The 21,851-nt window shown below is 38.8% G+C and overlaps 1 protein-coding gene across 2 annotated transcripts in view; it reads right to left on the bottom strand.

Moving 5' to 3' along the window:
• Positions 1-937: 937 nt before the first annotated feature.
• The window catches only part of fmn2b (formin 2b), a 464,635-nt gene continuing 443,721 nt past the window's right edge, over positions 938-21,851 (bottom strand). For both annotated transcript variants that reach the window (XM_073050587.1, XM_073050588.1), the window contains exons 17-18: positions 7,510-7,591; positions 938-2,794 (exon numbers count right to left, since the gene is read on the bottom strand). In XM_073050587.1, coding sequence (XP_072906688.1) covers positions 2,744-2,794; positions 7,510-7,591 — 133 coding nt within the window. In that variant the 3' untranslated portion in view covers positions 938-2,743. The remainder of the gene's footprint in view (positions 2,795-7,509; positions 7,592-21,851) is intronic.

Here is a 21,851-nt window from a genome sequence, read left to right as displayed (position 1 = left end):
AACAACTCTATTTTGGAATACGTTTAGATTCTGACTGCCAAGGATTCTGGTGCCAAAGTAAACAGCAGTAGAGCAGCAGAGACAGAAGACAATCTTGTCTAGTGGCTGTTTTTTTTTTAAATGAATAGAAAAATGTTCACTTGTTGCTGATGACATTAGGGGAACAGAATTTATACTTGACAATTTTTGATTGAATAACTTTGTATTGAATTCACCACAGTGTTGTCTTTTAACTCAATTGTGCAACTCTAATTATCAATGATATCTCTGCAAAGCCATCTCAAACAATCGAGTAACTTTTTCAAGTCGTTAAAAACTGTTGCAGTCTTTCAAGAGTGTGAGTGTGTGTGTTTGCATCCCACTGTGCCTGTGTCCTTTTCTGGGCCTCTTCCCCCCCTCCTCCTCCAACCCATTTCTGTCCCCTGTCCCTCTTCAATGCCTGTACCTACCATTCACCTTTTGTCTCAGTCCCTGCATCTCTATGTCTGTCTAGTTATGAATGTTAGATCTGGGGCAGCACCACATCTCCTTCAGTAACAGATAAATACGCAAGTGTCTGCTTATTTATTTATTGAGGTACAGCGCAGAACTGGCTCTTTGAGCCATGCTGCCCAGCAACTCTCCTATTTAATGCTAGCCTAATCCCGGGATGATTTACAAGGAGCAATTGACCTACTAACCTGTACTTCTTCGCACCCTGGCAAGCAACCAGAGCACCTGACAGAATCCACATGGTCACAGGGAGAACGTAGAATCTCCTTACAGGCAGCAGCAGGAATTGAAACCGTATTGCTTGTACAGTAAAGCATTGTGCTAACCATATGCTACAGTGCCACTCCATTTAATGACATACAATATTCAAAATGGTAGGTTTGCATTTTTTTTTAAAGAAGCGCGATTGAAATTGCAAATAAACAAAATGAGAGAGAAAAATATATAAAATATACTTGAACTTTATTGTTGGCATATATTACAAGTGAAACAGGAAATCACTAGTCACCCAGACACAAAAGCATCCACTTCAAAACTGCTATAATATCCTTTAGTCCAAAAATAGCTGGTGTTTTTATTTTTCTCCTTTAAATAGTTTCCATCCAGCTTTTAGTGACTTCAGGTATTCTTACTGGGTTAATATAATTACTGATAGCATTGTGTAATGAATCCATGTATAATTCCGTCATGTTTACTGCTGTGCAGTTAATTTCTAGACCATTTCATTGTACATTAACATGGATTTAAGTATCAGTAATAGCATAAAATGCTAAATTCCACAGTTAGACCATTAATTAGTGATCATACTAGGTTGCACATTGGGAAATCACAGGATTTTGACCTCAGCAAGGAGCTTTTTTTTTTTACATCCCCATACTTTATTCCATTTATCCATGCTAGCTCCTTCTGTGGCCAACAGGCAGCTCCCAGGTTATTGCCATGGGGAGTGACTGGGAGACACAAAAAGGCAGGTTTGGTGAACAATCCATTTTCAGTTGTAGGTCATGTTACAGAAAAGCAGATGATGTACGCAGGTAAAGGATGCGATTCAGACACTCAAAAATCTATTCAAGCTGTTTGCTTGCAGAAAAGATCACAACTGGGCACTGCCCCCTCGTTAATGTACAGTTAAACATACCACAAAAATACTTTGAGTATTAGCCAAATTTTATTAACCAGAAAAAAACCTACAGTATATTTCATACAAATAAACCTTGAAAAGAAACTCCGAATAGAAATACTAAATACAGTATTGCACTTGGCGATTTTAACATACTATTGTCAACTTACAGCATTTTACAAATAAATTATCCTGGCACAATAGAATCTAAAATCAACATGCTATTATGTACCTATAATTAAATAATTTAATATTGTCTTATGAACAGAAGACACCAAATTTACATTTAAAACACAAAGGAACTATGAAGTGTACAGGTAAGTGTTTATTATCCCTTTATAACTTAATCCTAGTAATAGCTTAACTGCAGTGCCTTTCATTACCACATCATCTCCAACAGACAATGCTCCACCTTAATACTGGGAAAATGCCAACTATTGATGAACTTGACTGTCTCCTATCACCCCTTCCCCACTTTCGCAGCAATACCAGATCCTTCCTAAGCAAACCAAAAATACTCCTAACATTTTATTATGGTGATTAATCCCTTCAAGATGAAGCTTGCCCATGCAGATATGTTGCCAAAGAACAAGTCATCAGGGGCAGAAGGTTGCGAGGGGCTTAGAAAGTGATATTTAAGAAAATAACTCCTTTATCATGCACTGTTAGTGATTAGGACAAAAAAAATCTAGAATCTGCCCAATTTTTACTTAATGTTACCCTGGAATATATATATGAATATATATATATATATATCTTTTTTTAATGTAAATTACACAGTGCCAGTGAAAGGATTAAACACCTTCAATCATCGATTGTGTCGTGTTCCTCGACGAATCATCAGTTTGGGAGCTACTGACCTGGAGTCCCAGAAATCTAGGATCTTTTCAGGTCTAATACTTTCCAGCAGTTGCAGAGTTCAGTTGCTTGTCTAATGAGCATGCAATTGAATAATGCAATGCCCTTACGTAGCAGATAAAGAGTAGTATGCTCATATGCTCAATTGACCAATCAAGCTGTAAGCAATAACACTTCCTCAATGTCATGGCCACAGAACAGTGAGATAATGTTGTCCCATTACATGGGTAGAAACTTAAAACGAGATGACAATAGCAGAATGGGTTTAACCCTCTAAGGACATGATTCATTCATACGCTTGTCTTTCATGGTCACTTTTGCTTTCTGTAAGATAAAAAATAAAATGATTAAAGATTTAATTTGCAACCCCAGTACACAATAAACCCAAACTATGCATGAACAACCATTGCCACAGATGCACAGGAGCCCACACACTTTTGGGGCTTTGTACGAGAAACTGAGGGTCACTTTAAATGCTATCTGCATGCAGAAGTTCAAAATCAGAATCAGGTTTATTATCACCGGCATGTGCCGTGAAATTTGTTAACTTAGCAGCAATAGTTCAATGCAATACATAATCTAGCAGAGAGAGAAAAAAAATAATAAATAAAATAAAACATTAAATAAACAAGTAAATCAATTATATATATAGAATAGATTTTTAAAAATGCACACGAAACAGAAATACTGTATATTAAAAAAAGTGAGGCCATGTCCAAAGCTTCAAAGTCTATTCAGGAATCGGATGGCAGAGCGGAAGAAGCAGTTCCTGAATCACAGTGTGTGCCTTCAGGCTTCTGTATCTCCTACCTGATGGTAACAGTGAGAAAAGGGCATGCCCTGGGTGCTGGAGGTCCTTAATAATGGACCTTCTATAGATGGTCCAGCAAACTTCTATAGATGTGTGCTGGAAAGTGTGCTGTCTGGCTGCATTATGGCCTGGTATGGGGACACCGATGCCTTTGAGCCTAAAATTCTACAAAAGGTAGTGGATTCGCTAAAGCTCTCCCAACCATTGAGCACATCTAAATGAAACATTGCTGTAGAAAAACCCAGCATCCATCAAAGATCATCACCACCCAGATCATGCTCTTTGCTCTCTGCTGCCATCAAGTAAAAGATACAGGTACCTCAGGACTTGCACCACCAGGTTCAAGAACAGAAGGGGTTAATGACACTCATTTTTCTACTGTTCCTACAACTTTAAGGACTCTATCTTGTTATGTCATACTTGTTATTTAGTGCTATTTATTTATGTTTGCATTTGCACAGTTTGTTCTTCATTGATTCTGTTTACAGTTACTGTTCTATAGATTTGCTAATTATGCCTGCAGGAAAAAGAATCTCAGGGATGTATGTGCTGACATGTATTTATCTCTTGCATTGTACTGCTGCCGCAAAGCTAACAAATTTCACAACATATGCCAGTGATATTAAACCCGATTCTGATACTAGGCTTACTGCAGTAAAATGTCTCTACAGGATATCTACCACACAAAACTTAGCCTAATCATAGTATGCAGGATAGGGGTGGATTTCAACAATTGCCCATCATTACTAGCCATTGGGGGGACCTTACAGGATTTACTGCATACTCCATTTCATTTATGATCATCAGCATTATTCAACCTTTTAAGGATATGTTGAACTATACCTTTGCACTGATAATGGGAAAACTAGACAATCTTAACATCAGATCTTTTGATATTATCAAGGAAAGTACTGCAACTTCTTAAGGAACCTTGAATCATCAATGGATCCAAGTGCCACTGATGGCAATAGAAATAATGAAGGCTGCTCTCTCCATTATGCTTGAGGAAGACACTATATATTGCATAAAGTACTGTGTATTTGTTTATTGTTGCATTTGATAAATTTGCATTTTCTATCATTGAATCATTACTCTGCAGAATTTATAAATATAGGTGCTATTTGAATGCAACTCAGCTAAATGAATAAACTTGGTATGTGCATTGCCATCGTTGATACCTCACTACTTCACAATGAATAGATAAAGGCGCAGGATTGCATCACTAATGGTGAATATAAGGAATAGTTCAAATGTAATCTTCTCAAGAAGATAGTGTTCTTTCGAGTTAAGTGTTAATGAATAGCACCTCCTTATAGAAAGGGTTGATTTAGTACTCCTATTACCCCCTTTCCACCTAACTACTACTTTCAAAAGATAGGAAAGCAAAACATTTCTGTCTAAAGGAACTCGGAAAAAAACAAGAGTAATCTCAAACACAAGGGATGCTGGAAATCTTGAGCAACACACAAATTGAGCTGCAGTTGAGAGTAATCTCAACTACAACTCAATGATGATAAGCATGTGAAATACAGAAGGATCAAGAGTTCAATACCAAAGGAGCACTGTCCATGGTAGCAATGAGAAATAACTTACAGGAGGAGTAAGTCTTAATTCCTGTCCTACCTGTGTGGAATTAAATTGAGACATACAGCAGATGGCCAAACAAATAACGCCCATTTTACACTATCATTCTAAATACCATAAGTAGCAAATCATAAAGAAATTGTGAAAAAATTATTTTTTATGGAAGTCAATTATAGATTTTTCAGAAAAGATTCAAAAATGCAGTATTATATTTCAGCTGTAATTTGAATGAACAGATAACTGGCTCTGTAATTTTAAAGAAGCTTTGTTACTCGTAATTTTCGTGAAGCAATTCATTTTTTCCAATTATAAGGAAAAATAAACATTGAGGTAAACTATTTCTGAATGTCATATGTTTGGCATTCCTTCCATTGTGAAATCGTGCATTTCATTTGAGCTCCACGGTCTACTGAAATCTCAATTTAGAATGAAAACAAGGTAGAAAATGTTGTTGCCCTGAAGCTAATTTTACTTTGGATTCATAAGGCTGATTAAAATGCATCTTTCATTGAGACTGAACCTTTGGTATTTCATGGATATTTAATTTTAGCTAAGACAACAGGTATTTTCTGTGTATTTTTCTTTGCTGTGTCTTGATCTTGTATATTATCGGCATCTGTACTTGAAAAGATCGGCCTTTAAAAGTTCAACATTACTCCCAACATCATTTAGAACCAATTTCTGTAAGTTCATTACACCAACAGTAACATGTAGCTATCGGACTTCAAACACATTTTTAAAAAAAAAATAGGGTTATTGGATTTAATGAAGAGAAATATTGATCTTTATTGATTTCATTGAGTGTTAGATCGGTGATAATAACCTTTTATTTCTGCAAAGAGTAACAACAGAGTAGTGCCAAAGATTTAGAAAATATGTAACCCAATATGACCCTTGTTTCATAATCCTCACTTAAATTTGTACTACCCCATTCCAAGAAAAATCAGCATCAACATTTCACTTGCCCACAATTCCTTGTTTACTCAAAAATACAAAAATTCTACAAAAATAGTGGATATGACCCAGTCCGTCTTGGGTAAAGCCCTCCTCACCATTGAGCACACCCATACAGAGCACTGTCGATGAAAAGTAGCATCCATCTTCTGGGACCCCCACCCAGGCCATGCTCTCTTCTCACTGCTGCCATCAGAAAGCTGGTACAGGAACCTCAGGATTCACACAACCAGGTTCATGAACAGTTATTACCCATTAACCATCAGGCTGTTAAACCAGAGGGGATGCCTTCACTTGTCTCATCAAGGAACTGTTCCTCACAACCTATTGACTCACTTTCAAGGACTCATCTCATGTTATCGTAATTGTTTGTTTAATTATTATTATTTCATTCTTTTTTTTTAGTATTTGTACAGTTTGTCGTCTTTTGCACACTGTTTGTTTGTCTGCCCTGTTCAGTGTGGCCTTTCATTGGTTCCATTATGGTTATTGGAGTCATTGAAAATGCCTGCAAGAAAAGGAATCTCAGGGTTGTATATGGTGACACATGTACTTTGATAAAACATTTACTTTGAACTTGAGTAATGTCCAGTTTACCAGCATAGAGACCATTCCATGTGATATAATACATGGATCTCGCAGGCATGGAGAAGCCAGGGTGGGTTATCTTTATCACTCAAAGTGGCCTTGTACATGGAGTACATGCCTATTTATGGCAGCTCAAAATTAACCAATATCTTCAAATAAAGTTAACTGGTAATTGATGAATGCCCATCGATCTGAATTGTTCCATTTGGAGTGAGTGAGTGAGTATATTCTCAACATCGCAGACCAATGGCCCTGTACTATTCTAGGTAATCAGCCAACATTTCTCTCAGCAGAAGACAGAAGAGGAGAACACCTCCCAGCAAACACAAACTGCCTTTGACTGCATAACCAATTCCACCCCTCCCTTCCACTTCTCCTCAGAACTTGCCTATGACTCTCAGTCAGGAAAACAATTTGAAAAAAAGAGCATGGCCAAAAATCCTCATATGGCTGCCTGATAGGCACTCAATACTTGCTCGATTAATTCCAAGGAAGCCAGCAGACAACATACCTCCCAAGCTTCCTCATCCCAGCAGGTTCGCCCTGTATTCCTTTTGCGTTGTCCTAATGCGTTGCATTAAGATTTAGAGCTTAATGTTTCATTGACACTTCTTTTTGGTATTTAATACCAAATGCTACATGGGCAAGTTGGACAGGAAGGAAGCCCACATTCCTTAGAAATGTGAACTTTGCTCTGTTGAACAGCAAAACCTAATTGGCAGGGGGCCACACTCCCCATTCACTAATTGAATGAGAACATCATGTAACTGCTAATTCCCAACAGTGCAAAATACCATTGAGCTAGAGATGCATTTTAAGCGTCTTTTTTTAAAATGGAGAAAAACTTGTACATTTGATGCTTTTCACATTCCAGGGTATAGATGTTATACTATTGCATTTAGGCAATGGTGGTGGATGTACATCTACACATTTTCTCAGTTCTTGTTGGTGGTAATTCAATACTCAAAATGGCTTCCTTTTCAGCCTCAAGTATATAAATCAGGGGAAAATAATCACACAGAGTGCAATACATGGTAAACCCAATTATTCTGAGAAACTTAAAAGATCAGCATCTTTCCTAAAGCAAATTACATCAACTCACTATTCCAGTTTCGCCTTTCTCCTTGACTGAATAAGACCGTTCTTTCTTCTGGCTGTGTATGTGTGCTTCTGCCTCTTTGATCCTTGAGAGAAAACAAGAGAAAACAAATTAGTTTATAGATACACCTCTAACTGCAATAGGCGGCAAGTAGGCAGCCCTTATATCTCACCGAGTGACCAATCCACTGCTGACACAAGGTACTAAAACTTGGATAGCATATTTTGCAGAATCTCTAGGCAGAATAGACAATTGAAAGGAAGAAATTAGAGTGAGCAGGAAAGGTTAATAGTTTTGGAAATAGTCAAGTCCATAAAGATATTAAACCCCATCTTAGACAAAAGCTTAAAAAGATAAAGGTGTAGTAATGTTGGTAAAAGGGCTAAATCTGATAAAATTTTAAGAGCAGGATTTATGAAGAATGACATGCATTCCGAGACTTTGTATTACTACAGCATTTACCAAAAGGTTCATACAATTATTAATGTTTGACTCAATGCCAAATGCAGATGATTACAGAGAAAAAATTGTTTTGCTTGGTCTCTAACAGAGTCAAAGAAATAGCTTGATTTTTAATACAATTTCTACTGCAAACATCACTGTGAACAGATTGACTGTATATACCACTGCGGAAAGATATTGATTGACACATAAAATACTTGGGAATATTTGAATACATGTCACGTACAAAAAAATTATTTTATCCATTTGTAATGTTAAATGTCACAGATTTGGCAGCTCCTACAGAAACAAATCAATTCAGCGTTCTTGGACTAAACTAAAAAAAAGACTTCAACTGTGATGGATTTTTACCAGTGCTGAACTCTTCGCTCAAAGTAAATGCAAAAGGAATGCTTCAGTGTGGTTTTAAGGAGCTTATCAACTGTACAGATTTTACAAATTGTACCTTCAGGCTAAGAAATGCAAAATACTTCTTTCATGTAAATACTGGATCATTTAGTTGAAGATTTAAATAAACTAATTTCAGACCTTAAAAAAAAAGTTGCAAATTTATTTGTGCAAGATCAAAGCATTTCTCGCACAGATTTGGTGAGAGGAAAAGCTGAATCACCTGGGTATTTTTTTTCTGCTCATTTTAAATCCCATTTTCACCATCACCAATAACCTTCAATGATAATTGGAAACCTGAGCAACCATGCGTCCATACTTTGATTTTAAGTCTCAATTCCTTCTTTCAATAGAGTGAAGTGAAGGACTGGAAAGAGCAACCAGGAGTTGTCAGATGGAGCTGAGCTTCTACGCTTCGTTTAAATTGCATTAATTTCCTCAAATGGCACGATGGTATAGTGGTTAGCACCAGCGACCCGGGTTCAAGTTCCACCGTTGTCTGTAAGGAACTTGTACATTCTCCCTGGGACTTCCCTCCAGGTGCTCTGGTTTCCTCCCATGGTGTATACTGGCTGTAGGTTAATTGGTCATTGTACATTGTCCTATGTGTGATTAGGCGAGGGTTAAATCAGTGGTTACTGAGTGGTATGGCTCAAAGGGCTAAAAGGCCTTGTTCCATGCTGTATGTCAATAAATAAAATAAATAAGGTAGCAGATACAGTATATTTAGCACAAACTGTGGAAAATCAAGCAGCATGCAACTTGGGTACCACAATCTGAAATGTTACTGCCCCCACTCCAAGAGGAGAATGTACACATTACTATTGTCAAAGAATCAGAGTTATACAGCACAGAAATGGCCCGACATGCCCATATGACCTTCCCACCCATCTACATTAATTCCATTTACCTAAATTAAGACAGTATCTAAATAAGGATTATCTAAATGCCTCTTAAATGCAGCTATAGTATCTGACATTACTACCACATCAAGCAGCAAGCTCTAAATATCAAATGTTCTCTGTTAAAAAAAATACTTTTAGACCATATAATTCCCTCATGTTCCCTTCAAAACTACTTCTTCACATCTCACACTTTGATCCTCGAACCCTGGAGTAAATATTTTGACTATTTACTCTGTTTCTCAATCTTATTCATCTCTTATGAGGTCAAACCCACAAAATGCTTCACTCCAGGCCCAGCCAATCCAATGCTTTTTCGTGACTAAAGTCCTCCAACCCAGACAGCCCTGGTAAATAGCCTCTGCACTCCAGCACAATCATAATACAGTTTGAACCTGGGCAGCTGATTGCAAGACAAGGACAGATTTTGAGTTTAATGACTAATACAAAGGCTGAAGCTGAAATTTTTTTAAAAAATGAAACAAATCATGCATTACCACTCTTTTAAAAAAAATTGACATCCCCCTTTTTTTTGAGTCCTGACGAAGGGTCTCGGCCCGAAATGTCGACAGCGCTTCTCCCTATAGATGCTGCCTGGCCTGCTGTGTTCCACCAGCATTTTTGTGTGTGTTGTTGTTTGAATTTCCAGCATCTGCAGATTTTCTCGTGTTGACATCCCCCCTATACTTTCCTCCAGTCACCTTAACAGCATGTCCTCTCATATTAGCCATTGTCATCCTGAGAAAAAAAGTGTCTGCTTATTCTATCCATGCCCTTTACCTTATACACTTCTATCAAATCTCCTCTCATCCTCGTTCCCTCCAAAGAGAAAAGCCCTAGCTCACGCATTTTTTCCTCATTAGATATATCCTCTAATCCAGGCAGCATACGGGTACATTTCCTCTAAAGCTTCCACATTCTTCTTAACATAAGTTGACCATAACAGAAACAATACTCCAATGTGATCTAACTAGAGTTTTATAAAGCTGCAATATTACCTTGTGGCTCTTGAACTCAGAACCCTGACTAACAAAGTCTAACACACCATATGCCTTCTTAAACACCCTATCAAGTGGTGTGGCAACTTTGAGAGATCTATGGATTTAAACCTTGTGATCCCTCTGTTCCCCCACACTTCGTACTCTGCCATCAAGTTCAATCTTTCACAGTACACCACTTCACACTTGTCCAGACTAAACTCCATCTGTCACTTCTCAGCCCAGCTCTGCATTCTGGCCATGAAAATAGAAGGTAGGATGGTGTTGAGGACAGTGCAGAAATTTGTCAGAGATTACAATCCTGTCAATGTCCTATTGTAATCTATGACAACTTCCTGCACTATCCACCAACCTCTCCACTTCCTTATCCATGTCACTTATAAAAATCAAAGAGCAGGGGTCCCAGAACAGATCTCTATAGAGCACCACTAGTCGTGTACCTCCAGGCAGAATATGCTCCATATTGGATTCAGGATTAAGATTACCTGAATGTATTGTGTAATAGTTCAGTGGAAACACATTAAATAACTTTTCAATTGACTAACGAGCCAACACATTAGAAAGCACACAGGACTGCAAGAACAACCGCTCAACTGCTTTAATTGTGTCGCTAGATAAAGTAGTGTCATCAGCAGCACTGGTCCCAACAGTACGGAGAAAGAGAATTCCTCATACTAGACTGGCAATGAGACCTGGAACCCAATAAGGTATTGCAAAATGCTCTTAATGTCATATTTTGCTTCTAACAATCTTGAATGTTTTGTCACAATTTCTAATGTTAATGGAAAAGTACATTTCAAATCAAAGCAGAAGACAGGTATTGAGGTGCAAAAATCATGTTAAAACTTTTCGCCAGAAAATCATGTCAGTTTAAATCATTTTTCAAGATTTTGGTTTGAATGCTGAGAGCCCGTTTTTGTGGAAGCCAAACCACAACTCAAAGCAACTTGCAGAACACCTTCTGTTCACAAAATCTTAAAGTACCTTTGCACTCATCTCATTGGTTGGTGGTGTTTCTGCTGGAAAGTTACAGAAAACACTATCTCATGAACATTCTGAAACAAGTAAGCTTTAATTAGCATAAACCTCATCTAAGCACTGTTACAAAAGGTTGTGAGAAATAACAGAGGGAGAAGATGGCAGAAGGGATGACTGCTTCTCAGAGTTAAATTCATGGATACCACCAGCAGTAAATAGGAAGAAGCTCTAATGTTGTCACTCACTACTGGGACACATTTCAAGTTGACGAGAGTGAACACGCTAAAAAAAAAAATCACAATGTTGGCACAACAGCGTGGTGCTGATTTCAAGAGGGAGGTTAACAGCGACGCCGACCATCTTGCATTGCCTCAGCACCGGATACTTGAAGCCACATCCATCAGATACTCTAGGGAACTGAATACAGGAAGCACGGAATTTGGTGGCAATTTACTGGAAACATTTCACAATGGCCATTTTATTCTGCACTCACTGCCAGTGGACTTGGATGTGAAAGACATGAGGAAGCAAAGCGTCAGGAAAGCAGGGTGGCACCACTGTCACTTTAAGCTTCCACAATGCTGCCGTTCAGTTGTAGTGCCATAGCACTCGAAGTGGGTACTGATCAACTTCACGCAGTGCCCCAGGAGACCGCGGTTCATCAGGGAGCTTATTACTTTCAAAATGATCTCCGTGATGTTACCAGCACCCATCAATATCACCTTAACAAAATGAATATTGCTTCTAGCTCAGATTCTTGGAGGTAGCTCTCTATTGATAAGTACATCACTGCTTTCAATTTGTGAGAGAAAAAGGCTGCTCAAAGCCTCAATGTGATAGCACGGCTGCTGAAGTAGCAAAGAGTAATTCATTGCACGCATGTAGCATTCTAAGTCCCTGGTTTTAATGCTATTGCACACGTGAACATTATGGGGGCTTACTAACATAGATTTGATGATTAGTACACGAGGCTTTAATTGAAGATTTTCCCAGTGGACAACTTGAGCTAAAACACAACGCAACTTTCCTTACCAAATGTACCAAAAAAAAGTGGTCTGAAATGCATTCAGTAAAACACTTTATTCATCATACTTGTGCCTTCCTGCGGTGCTGCAATATTCTGCAGCAAAATTGACATGTATTCTAAAATTATTAAGCAACTGAAGCCCTGCATGTTGCTTTGGTGACCATGCTAAGATCTAAATTTCAAATTTGACAAATCTCTAGATGCCGGAAATCCAAAGCAACACACACAAAATGCTGGAGGAACTCAACAGGTCAGGCATCTTTGGAAAAGAGTAAGCAGTTGACATTTTGGGATGAGACCCTTCTTCAGGAGAAGGGTCCTGGCCTAAAATGTCAACTGTATACTCTTTTCCACAGATGCTGCCTGACCTGTAGAGTTCTTGCTGCATTTTGTGTGTATGAATGCTTAGATGTAGCTTGCCATCCTAAAATTTGTTGTGTTTAATCAATGAATGGTGGCCAGATATTCCCTTCCCCATATGTTCTTTAGCATATTTTGTCCTTAAAGTTAATGGAATTGGGGAGCGGGTGAGACAGTGCCCGAACTGGGGGGGGGGGGGGGGGGGGTCTGTTAACTGTGTAAACAGAGCAGATGAGGGTGCATTACTTTAACCAATCACAATGAAGGACTGCCCAGTTATTAAATCATGAATGGAAAATTAAAGGGGAAAATTCTACATCAAAAGGCCAAAGAAGTATTCTCAAAAAATTTCCAATTATAATTATGATTATTAAGAGATGAGGTAGACGATTTCCAGTAGTCCTCAGCAACACCCTGATATCAATGAGTATTTTATTAGAAGGAAGCTCAAAACTTCAACTATCTCAACTGAAAGCTCAGTTCAGAACAACCACGTGAATCATTCCATTCAAAACATTCCAAGGCTGAAACACAGGACATGATCCCATTTTCAAAGCTAACTGTAGAACAGTTCTCAAACTTCGTGCTTTCATATTACAATTCTGCATCTGTACTTGCATGAACTTTCCCTCTAACATACACTTAAATAACAACCAAATCTTCAAGCATTATTTATGCTGCCAAATTCTGATTTGAATAGTGTTGGTAAGGTTTCATAAATTATTAAAACACTTGGTAATGTCAGCTGTCAATTGAAAGCAGATTTGTATTCAAAGACGAATACAGAATTGTGTTCAAATTGTATCAGAATCTGCATCTTTGTTCTGTTTTACCTCCAGGATCTTTTAAATTGGGAGAGTCTAAGGTGTTCCTTCCCTCTGCTAGCCTGCAGGGCACCCTTGGGCAAGGTGCAGCACCTGCTTAGGCCTCCCAATCAGGGTCACGTGAAATCATGGGAGCAGGTGATGGATGGTCAAATGAGCAGCTGGTATAGATCACAAGTCCTGGTTATGTGACTTCTGTCACCAGGCAGACAGTCTCTGAAGAGTATTGATAATGGCTGGGGTCATGCATCTTGTAAAGACACTGCCCAGAAGTCAGAGGAAACCACTTCTGTAGAAAGAAAAGTGCCAAGAACAACCATTGTCATGGGACTGGGATTACCTACATCATATTACATGACAACATAACACATGTATAAACCTTTACATGCATTAAAATGCAGCCTCTCCACATCCAAAGCATAGGCCCAATGGAAAAACATCTTCTTTCTTCACTTGGGAAGAATTGTTGTGCAGAGTAAACACAGTTGGTCACTTTTATCACATTTCTTATCCAAGGCTATATATTTAACTGGCAACAATGTGGAGATTTAGTGTGAAGAACCTGACTTCTTACCCAATGACAGTTCTGCATAATTGGGTAGGAGTGTTGTTTAAAGATCATTCTTGTGACTTCAGGAAACAGGAGACGATTATATATAAAAGATCTGCAGTTGGAAATATGTGAATCCATTTATATTATTTCCAAAGTTCTAGTTTTAAGAACAGAGGAAATGCTGCATTTGGGCAAACGACTATAACACATTGCATGTAGAGTTTACAGAGACAAAGCATGACATACAACTGATTCAAACAAGGCAGAGCAAGACAAAGAGCGCACAAGCTACAAGTGACAAACATGAGTTTCAACTTGTAGCAATGTTCAAGAGATTCAAACATCGTGGATACACTGTATATAAAAGGTTGGACGTTCTGAAATGACACCTCCACTGGTAGCCATTGGGTTATTGGCTTCTTTCCCATGGATACGGCATACGCAGGAGAATTTAACGGTGGTGCCCGTGGAGAACGTCTGCACACACTAAAATTTTAATCTGCCACAAGTTGTTGAACAAGAGTGCTCGATAGAACAAGTTCTTTACTTTGAAAAATGAGACTGAAGAGCCACATAAAAGGTGGTGATTGCTATACACGGAGAAGCTATCTCCCTCGCCACCACCCTCATGTCAACATTCTTCCATGAGATACAATTATAAAGGGACGAATTAGTGATTAATGAACCATTACAAAAATATCAGAAAGCAAAAGCTACTGGTAATGCTGGTGGTTTGTTGCTTAGGAACTTATTTCTTTCACTTCTTATGCTGACAGAAAAATAGCTAAAAAGACACATTGTTGGAGATTTCAGTCTTTTAAAATGTCAGTTTTCACTGTAGAGTGCCTTGTCTTCATTAAAATAACCTTACACCAAAAGAATTATAAAATAATCCCATTCTCTTTCTCTTGATTCATGCTAAAGTATAATCATTCAGAAACTGACACTCCTCAGATATTTGCCCAGTTGTTAATATTCTGTGAACTTGCACGTAAATTATATTGGTTTATTATTGCTACATGTACCAAGGTACAGTGAAAAATGCATACCATCTGTATAGATCAACACATTATATCAGTACATTGATGCAAGCCAGTTGCAATTGATTTGGGGCAGGTATGGAATTAAAATTTTCTTGCATTCAGAATTGAATTCAGAGCAGCCAAAATGGAAATAAACAGTCTAAAACAATAAAAATAAAGCATTAAACAGGATGACAGAACAACAGGCAAAGACTGAAGACTGGTGACAAGTCCATATATTTCTAAATCGTCCATAATGTGAAGCCATTCCCACCTCCTTGGCCTCTTATCTCACAAAGAGAATTCCCATGATTTGCTGTTTATATTTCATCTCATTTATCTCTCCTACTTGCATTATATGGAATTTGCCACACTGAATTTTATCGGATGCTTGAACTGTCATCTGCAAGAGTAATCCAAATCAGTTGCTGCATTTTAGAATTTTAACCTACTCCCTAGGAAAATTCCACTTCAAAATCAGAGTTATACATTATTGTTTGACTATCCAGATTAATGCATGAGATGGGCGATATCAGTCAGGGGTCTGGATCAAGGCTGAGATGCTTAGCCGCTAATCCAACTTTCCTATTAAAGTCACAGTTTAAGTGCTTACTGCTGCAAAGTAGCTTAAAGAGGTCTTGAGGTCAGAGCTTAATCACTATTGGGTGAGAAAGTTCATAGGTCACTACACAAAACAGGGTGCCTTTCGGTTTCTTTTTAAGTTTATTAGGCTCATTGAGCGAAAGGTATGCTGTCAATATTTCCAAATGAATAAACATAAAATAAGATTGCTCCAAGTAATTCAACAGAACAATTGAGAGGCAAGGGGGCCGAGCACATGCTGCACCTTCTTTTTCAGTCTATGGGGTCAAGGATGATTTGCTTCTGTTACACTTCTGTGGGTTTTGAGGTGACTCTGCAGCATCGGCCGATTGAGCCTCATGTGCGCAGTAGGGATGGACAATATGTGTAGGTGAGTTGATTGGATTATCTCACACACCTACTGCTATTTGCACTTGGCCTCCACAAGCTTCCTGACAGACTGATTCATTGTGCTGAGAGCCCTTTACCTTGAGGACGCTCTGCCAATTTGAGCAGATCTGCTGACTTAAAAAATATTAAATACAGTCTTTGCTGTGTAATTTATCCATTAATTTAAATAAGCACATCAAAAAGAATTGCAAAAGATTTTTTAAAAGAGATTTTTGCTATTTCATATCTGAAAATGCCATATCACAAGTAATTTTGTGCCCTTGATGCACTTTGGATTTCTCAGTGTATATCTATTCTTATGTCAGTTGGTCTGTTCAATGCATCATGGGTCTTGGTAATATATTTTCAACAAGAAAATCACATTCTTACAGACAGGGATTGATTGTGCCAGTTATGTCCATACTCCCCTTTCATTGTATGTCATAGTTTTCGACCTTGAATGAAATATAATGTTTTACCAATAAAGTGATAGCCAATAAATACAACTTTGCTACCAAGGTAGCGTGGATAAAACAGTGGTTGATTGGCAGGAGGCAAAAGGTGGAGAAAAAAAGAGCCTTTTCTGGTTGGCTGCAGGTGACTAGTATGGGGTCTGTGTTGGGACCAATTTTTTTATGTTATATGTCAATGATTTGGGGATGGAATTTATGGCTTTGTTGCAAAGTTTGCAGATGATACAAGGATAGGTGGAGGGACAGGTAGTTTTGAGGAAGTAGAGAGGCTACAGAAGGACTTCGATAGATCAGGAGAACGGGTAATGAAATGGCTGATAGAATATAGTGTCAGGAAATGCAAGGTCATGTACTTTGGGAGAAGGAATTAAAAGGTTGACTCTCTAAATGGAGAGAAAATGCAAAAAACTAAGGCGCAGAGGGATTTGGAAGTCCTTGTGCAGGATTCCCTAAAGGTTAATTTGGAGGTTGAGTCTATGGCGAGGAAGGCAAATACAATGTTAGCATTCCTTTCAGGAGGAGTAGAATTTAAAAGCAAGGATGCAGTGTTAAGACTTTATAAAGCTCCAGTGAGACCTCAGCTGGAGTACTGAGAACAGCTTGGGGCCCCTTATCATGGAAAATGGTGCTGAAACTGGAGAGCATTGAAAGAAGGTTCACAAAAATGATTCCAGGATTAAACAGCTTGCCATATGAAGAGCATTTGATGGCTCTGGGCTGTTTTCACCAGAATTCAGAAGAATGAGGGTGACCTAATTGAAACCTATTGAATGGTGAAAGGTTTTGACAGAATGGATGTGGAGATGATGTTTCTTATGGTGGGAGTGTTGAAGATCAGTGGATACAGCCTTAGAATAAAGGGGTGTCCTTTTAGAACAGACATGAGGAGCAATTTCTTTAGCCGGAAAGTAGTGAATCTGAGACATTTGTTGCCATAGGCAGCTGTGGAGGACAGGTCTTTCTGTATAATTAAGACAGAGGCTAATAGATTCTTGATTGATCAGAGCATGAAGGGATACACAGGGAAGGCAGAAGATTGGGGCCAAGAGGAAAAATGGATCAGCCACGATGAAATGATAGAAGAGCAGACTCGATGGGCCAAATGACCTAATTCTGCTCCTACATCTTATGGTCTCATCAAAATGGGCATTGCTGACTGTACTGAAGTTATTCTTCTATTAGCGTACCTTCAAGGAGCTGATTTATGCTTCCTGCTTCACTCTACGCCTCCATTAGAAAACAACTTAGTCTTCAAAGTAACATGATTGAAGTTCTGAAAATAAGCTATTGAAATCTAGGCGAATCTGCACCCAGAGACAGAGAATTGAACCATAGTAACAGTATAATGGTGAAGCAAAAGATGAAGCCACACATTTTTGTTCTGTTCAGCTAACATCACCATGCTTAAGAATTCTAAGATACACAAGTGTTACTTGAATATCATATCTCTAGGCACAGGGCTCCTTGAGTTTTGTTAGCTTTCCTTAACATCTAGTCTATATTATACTGTCCATCTATAGCTATCTATCTACAGTATAACTATATCTGTTTCTATATGCTGTACATCTCCAATGAATACAATTCTTGATGATTTGGCATGGAGTAAATCAGCAAACAAAGGGATGTGGCCACCTGGGCAGGATAAATCTAATCTCTGAAAGAACAAAATACACCAACCGATCATAATCATAATACACATTTGTAACACAATTCAAATTTAGATTTTGTTGTGTCTTTGCAACTACGTATCGATTAAAAATAAAAGCTCGCACGCAGGAGATGGCTTTAACTGGTGTATTCACACTGCAGTGAGAGAGAACAATATGCATGTGTAGACAACAGTACATACGTAGTGCTAAGGGGAGTCATTGCTCTGAAAGAAATCAATCCATACATTACACATCTCCCCCTTTAGATTAATGCTACATAAAACTGCATATGTACCAATCATTCAAATTCCTTTTTGTAAACCATATTCCAAATAAACATGCATTCACAATAACTGTCCATAACTAACTTCACTATGCTAAAGCCACACACTTAAAATGCTGGAGGATCTCAGCAGGTCAGGCAGCCAAATAGTTTCAGCCCTAAATTCCAACTGTACTCTTTTCCTAGATGCTGCCTGGCTCGCCGAGTTCCTCCAGCATTTTGTGTGTGCTGCTTAATTTCCAGCATCTGTAAATTTTCTCTTGTTTGTGATTGGATTACGATCCTAAAGATTCAGTCTTTTGGGTGGCACTCTGTTTCTTTCCAGATAGCACTCTGGACCTGTGGAGTGGCATCAGGTTTGGCAGGTGTCTTGTCCAAGACAATGTTCTCAGTGGCCAGTGTCACGTTGCTATCAGTGACATGATTATCACTAAGAAGCAAGTTCAGTGGCTGTAATGTGCCCATCTTACTGGATGCTTTTGACACAGGTGTGTTCTTCGGGTGAGCATCCAGTATCTAATTATGTCTCCATTATGATCTCCAACATCAGTGCACATCAATGGTCCAGTTCTTGTAGCTTTCCTATTGGGTGTCTACTTGTCTTCTCAGTAATCACACACTAGGACTTCCTGTCCAATTGCGAAGCTCCTTGCTGCTTCACTTAGCAACTGGTTGAACAGTTTTTTCTACACTTTCCTCCATAGGCCTGGATTCAGGAGGTCAATGCGAGATCTCAGATTCCTGCTCATGAACAGGATTGCAAGTGTTTAATTTATAACCGCATGAACAGAGTTCTGATACATAAAAAGGAAGTTGTCACCTTCTACTGCAGAGAAATGTCCTCCTTGTCCATCGCTTTAATGGACTTCTTGAAGGTTTGGATAAAACTTCCAGCTAGCCTGCTCGTTGCTGGGTATTGACGATGTGACTTGAAATGTTTGATGCCATTTTTCTTCATGAACAGTTGGAATTCTTGTGATGTGTATTGTTGTCCGTTGTCACTCAGAATTTATTCAGGTAAGCCATTTCTGGTGAGGATAGTCCTCAGAGTGGAGCCAGTCTTTGCTGAGGTGGTTGACTTCATTGGTACAACCTCCAGCCACTTCAAATGAGCATCTACGCAATCAGGAACACGGAGTCCATGAACGGCCCAACAAAGTTAATATGCACTCTGCCATGGTGACAACGGCTAAGCCAATGAGTGTAATGATGCCTACAGGGGTGCATTTTGATTTTCTTGGCATCCTGAACAGCTTTTGGCCAAGTCTACAATCTGCATATCTATTCCCTTTTCAAGCACCTTCTCATTAGCGTTAAGCAGGTGTGACCGTCTCTGGCTAGTGCTACCACTTGAGCTGCTGTTGCCTGTTGACGACACATTGAGAGCTTTGATTGTGTGCCAGTCTAGTTGGATCTTTGTCAACCATTCACATCCAAAAAGTGCTGGCTCTCCACTTTTGAACACAAAGCTCTAACTGCTGCATTTGACTTTCAGTTTGCCTTTGCGAGTCACTTTTTCATCTGTATACGTCACCGAGGCCTTTTCTAATGGTATCTTAGAAAACAGTCTGTTGTAGTCAGCCTCTGGAATTACAGACAAAGCTGACCCTGTATCCAGCTCCATTTTCAGTTTTACACCAGGTACATCTATTGTGATCTATAACACAAATCAATATGCCTACGTAGACAACACTCCATACATAGTGCTAAGGGGAGTCATTGCTTTAAAAGAAATAGATCTCTACATTACAGATTTAGGCTCTCCAATTGAATCTACCCTAAGGTCAACCACTCAAATTTTGGACTGAAAGGAGACAACAGCCATGTTGATTCAAGTAAAGAGCTAAAATAGGATTGAGAGCATTGTTTCAACCAACATGAGCCTGTTGATCTACATTCAGACACAGCATTGATGAGCTTCCAGCATCTTTTTCAGGTTTTCATTCAGCATCGACTGAAATGATAATCTGGAACTGTGAGGAAAAGTTCCAAGCTTCTGCATCTACAAGCACATCTCATCAGAACACCTGGCTAGCTTAACTTACCACAACCTTCTGAAGTACAGTGGAGATGCCAATATCAACAGTTAGAAGGCAATAGGCAGCGTTTGCTATGGACAACTGATCCTGCCACACCCAAGTACATCGTTGTAGAGTTAAGGTGATACAAATAGTTCTCACTACCTTATAAGTTTTAGCAGAGAGCAACCACTATTTATTAGTGTGTTCATTTCCAGGTTTGGGTTTGAACAATTGTTTGGCAAAAATTTTCCGACTGAGGAGGATTGCGAGCAGCACAGCCACCCCACCCCCCAAAAAAAAAACCCAAGCAAACTTGTATCAGTCTTCAAAACACAGTACAGGAATGATGTTTTATTAACTACTGTTCCATCCACTACTGTAGAGAGATATTGAAGAGCTTTAATGGCAATGTCTGCCCCTCTGCAAACGAACAGGGCAAGGCATTAAACCAGAAACACAAAAAACATGCACACTTATTTGCCTCTAAGTAATACCTCAAATAACACACTGCACAACCACCTGAGGTACAAATAGAAGTAACCAAAGTTTCTTCCCTGAGACGATAGAAATGTCTTTGGAATTATCTGCACCAAGTGCCAGCACAGTCAGAGTTCACTCAAAAGAAAGATCAGTACTTTCTTGAATATTAAAGAGATCAAAGGAGGTGAAGATTGGTCTGGAAAACATTGTGGATTTTGATGAATGGTGGAACAGATGCCAAGGGCTAGACGTCTTTCTCCTGTTCCTAATTCGTAAGTATCATAGATGGTAGGATAGTAACTCAGCAGTTGGAAGTAACATGTGCTACTGCACAGTCCGTTCAATATGCTCAGGATCAGGTGATCTAACCAACACAATATCCTGGCAGAAAGCAGCAGCATTTCCAAATCTTCTCAAACTGCCTTCTTGTGGTGTCATTTAAACCACAATTGGAGCATTAAACATAATGAATACCAACTGGCAATCTTGCCAATGTGTTTTTCTTTATTCTCCTGAGTTTGTCTTTGATATAGATATTGGATCAAAAATGCAGATAAAAGCTAAAGATTGAAACATTTAGCCTCTTACCTTGGCATCTTTATCAGGGCTGCGTGAGTCACAAGGTTGAAAGCTTTATAAAAATCGATGAAAGCGATGCAAGAAAGTTCCCTTGAGTGTTACAATACCCTGCAATCTTGTATATAGCAGCAATCTAGGCCAGACATTCCTTAAGATAACAAAGTTATGTGTTCCTTTGTAATTACTTCCCAGTCATCCAACACATCTGATACATGCACCCTGGTAACATGCTAAGAGCCACGAAAGTCAACAAGATTATTTTTTTTAAAAATAAGTAGTTGGATAACTTTTCTCACAGGGAAGAGTTGACAACATGAGTGGCTCAAAAAGAATCCAACTCTGTATCCTTGGAAAAACAAGACCAAGTTGAGTTGG

This window comes from Hemitrygon akajei, chromosome 7 (genome assembly GCF_048418815.1).
Source record: "Hemitrygon akajei chromosome 7, sHemAka1.3, whole genome shotgun sequence".
Taxonomy (NCBI): Eukaryota; Metazoa; Chordata; class Chondrichthyes; order Myliobatiformes; family Dasyatidae; genus Hemitrygon; species Hemitrygon akajei.
Note: the sequence above shows the minus strand (reverse complement) of the source record. Positions and strands in the feature narration are given on the sequence as shown.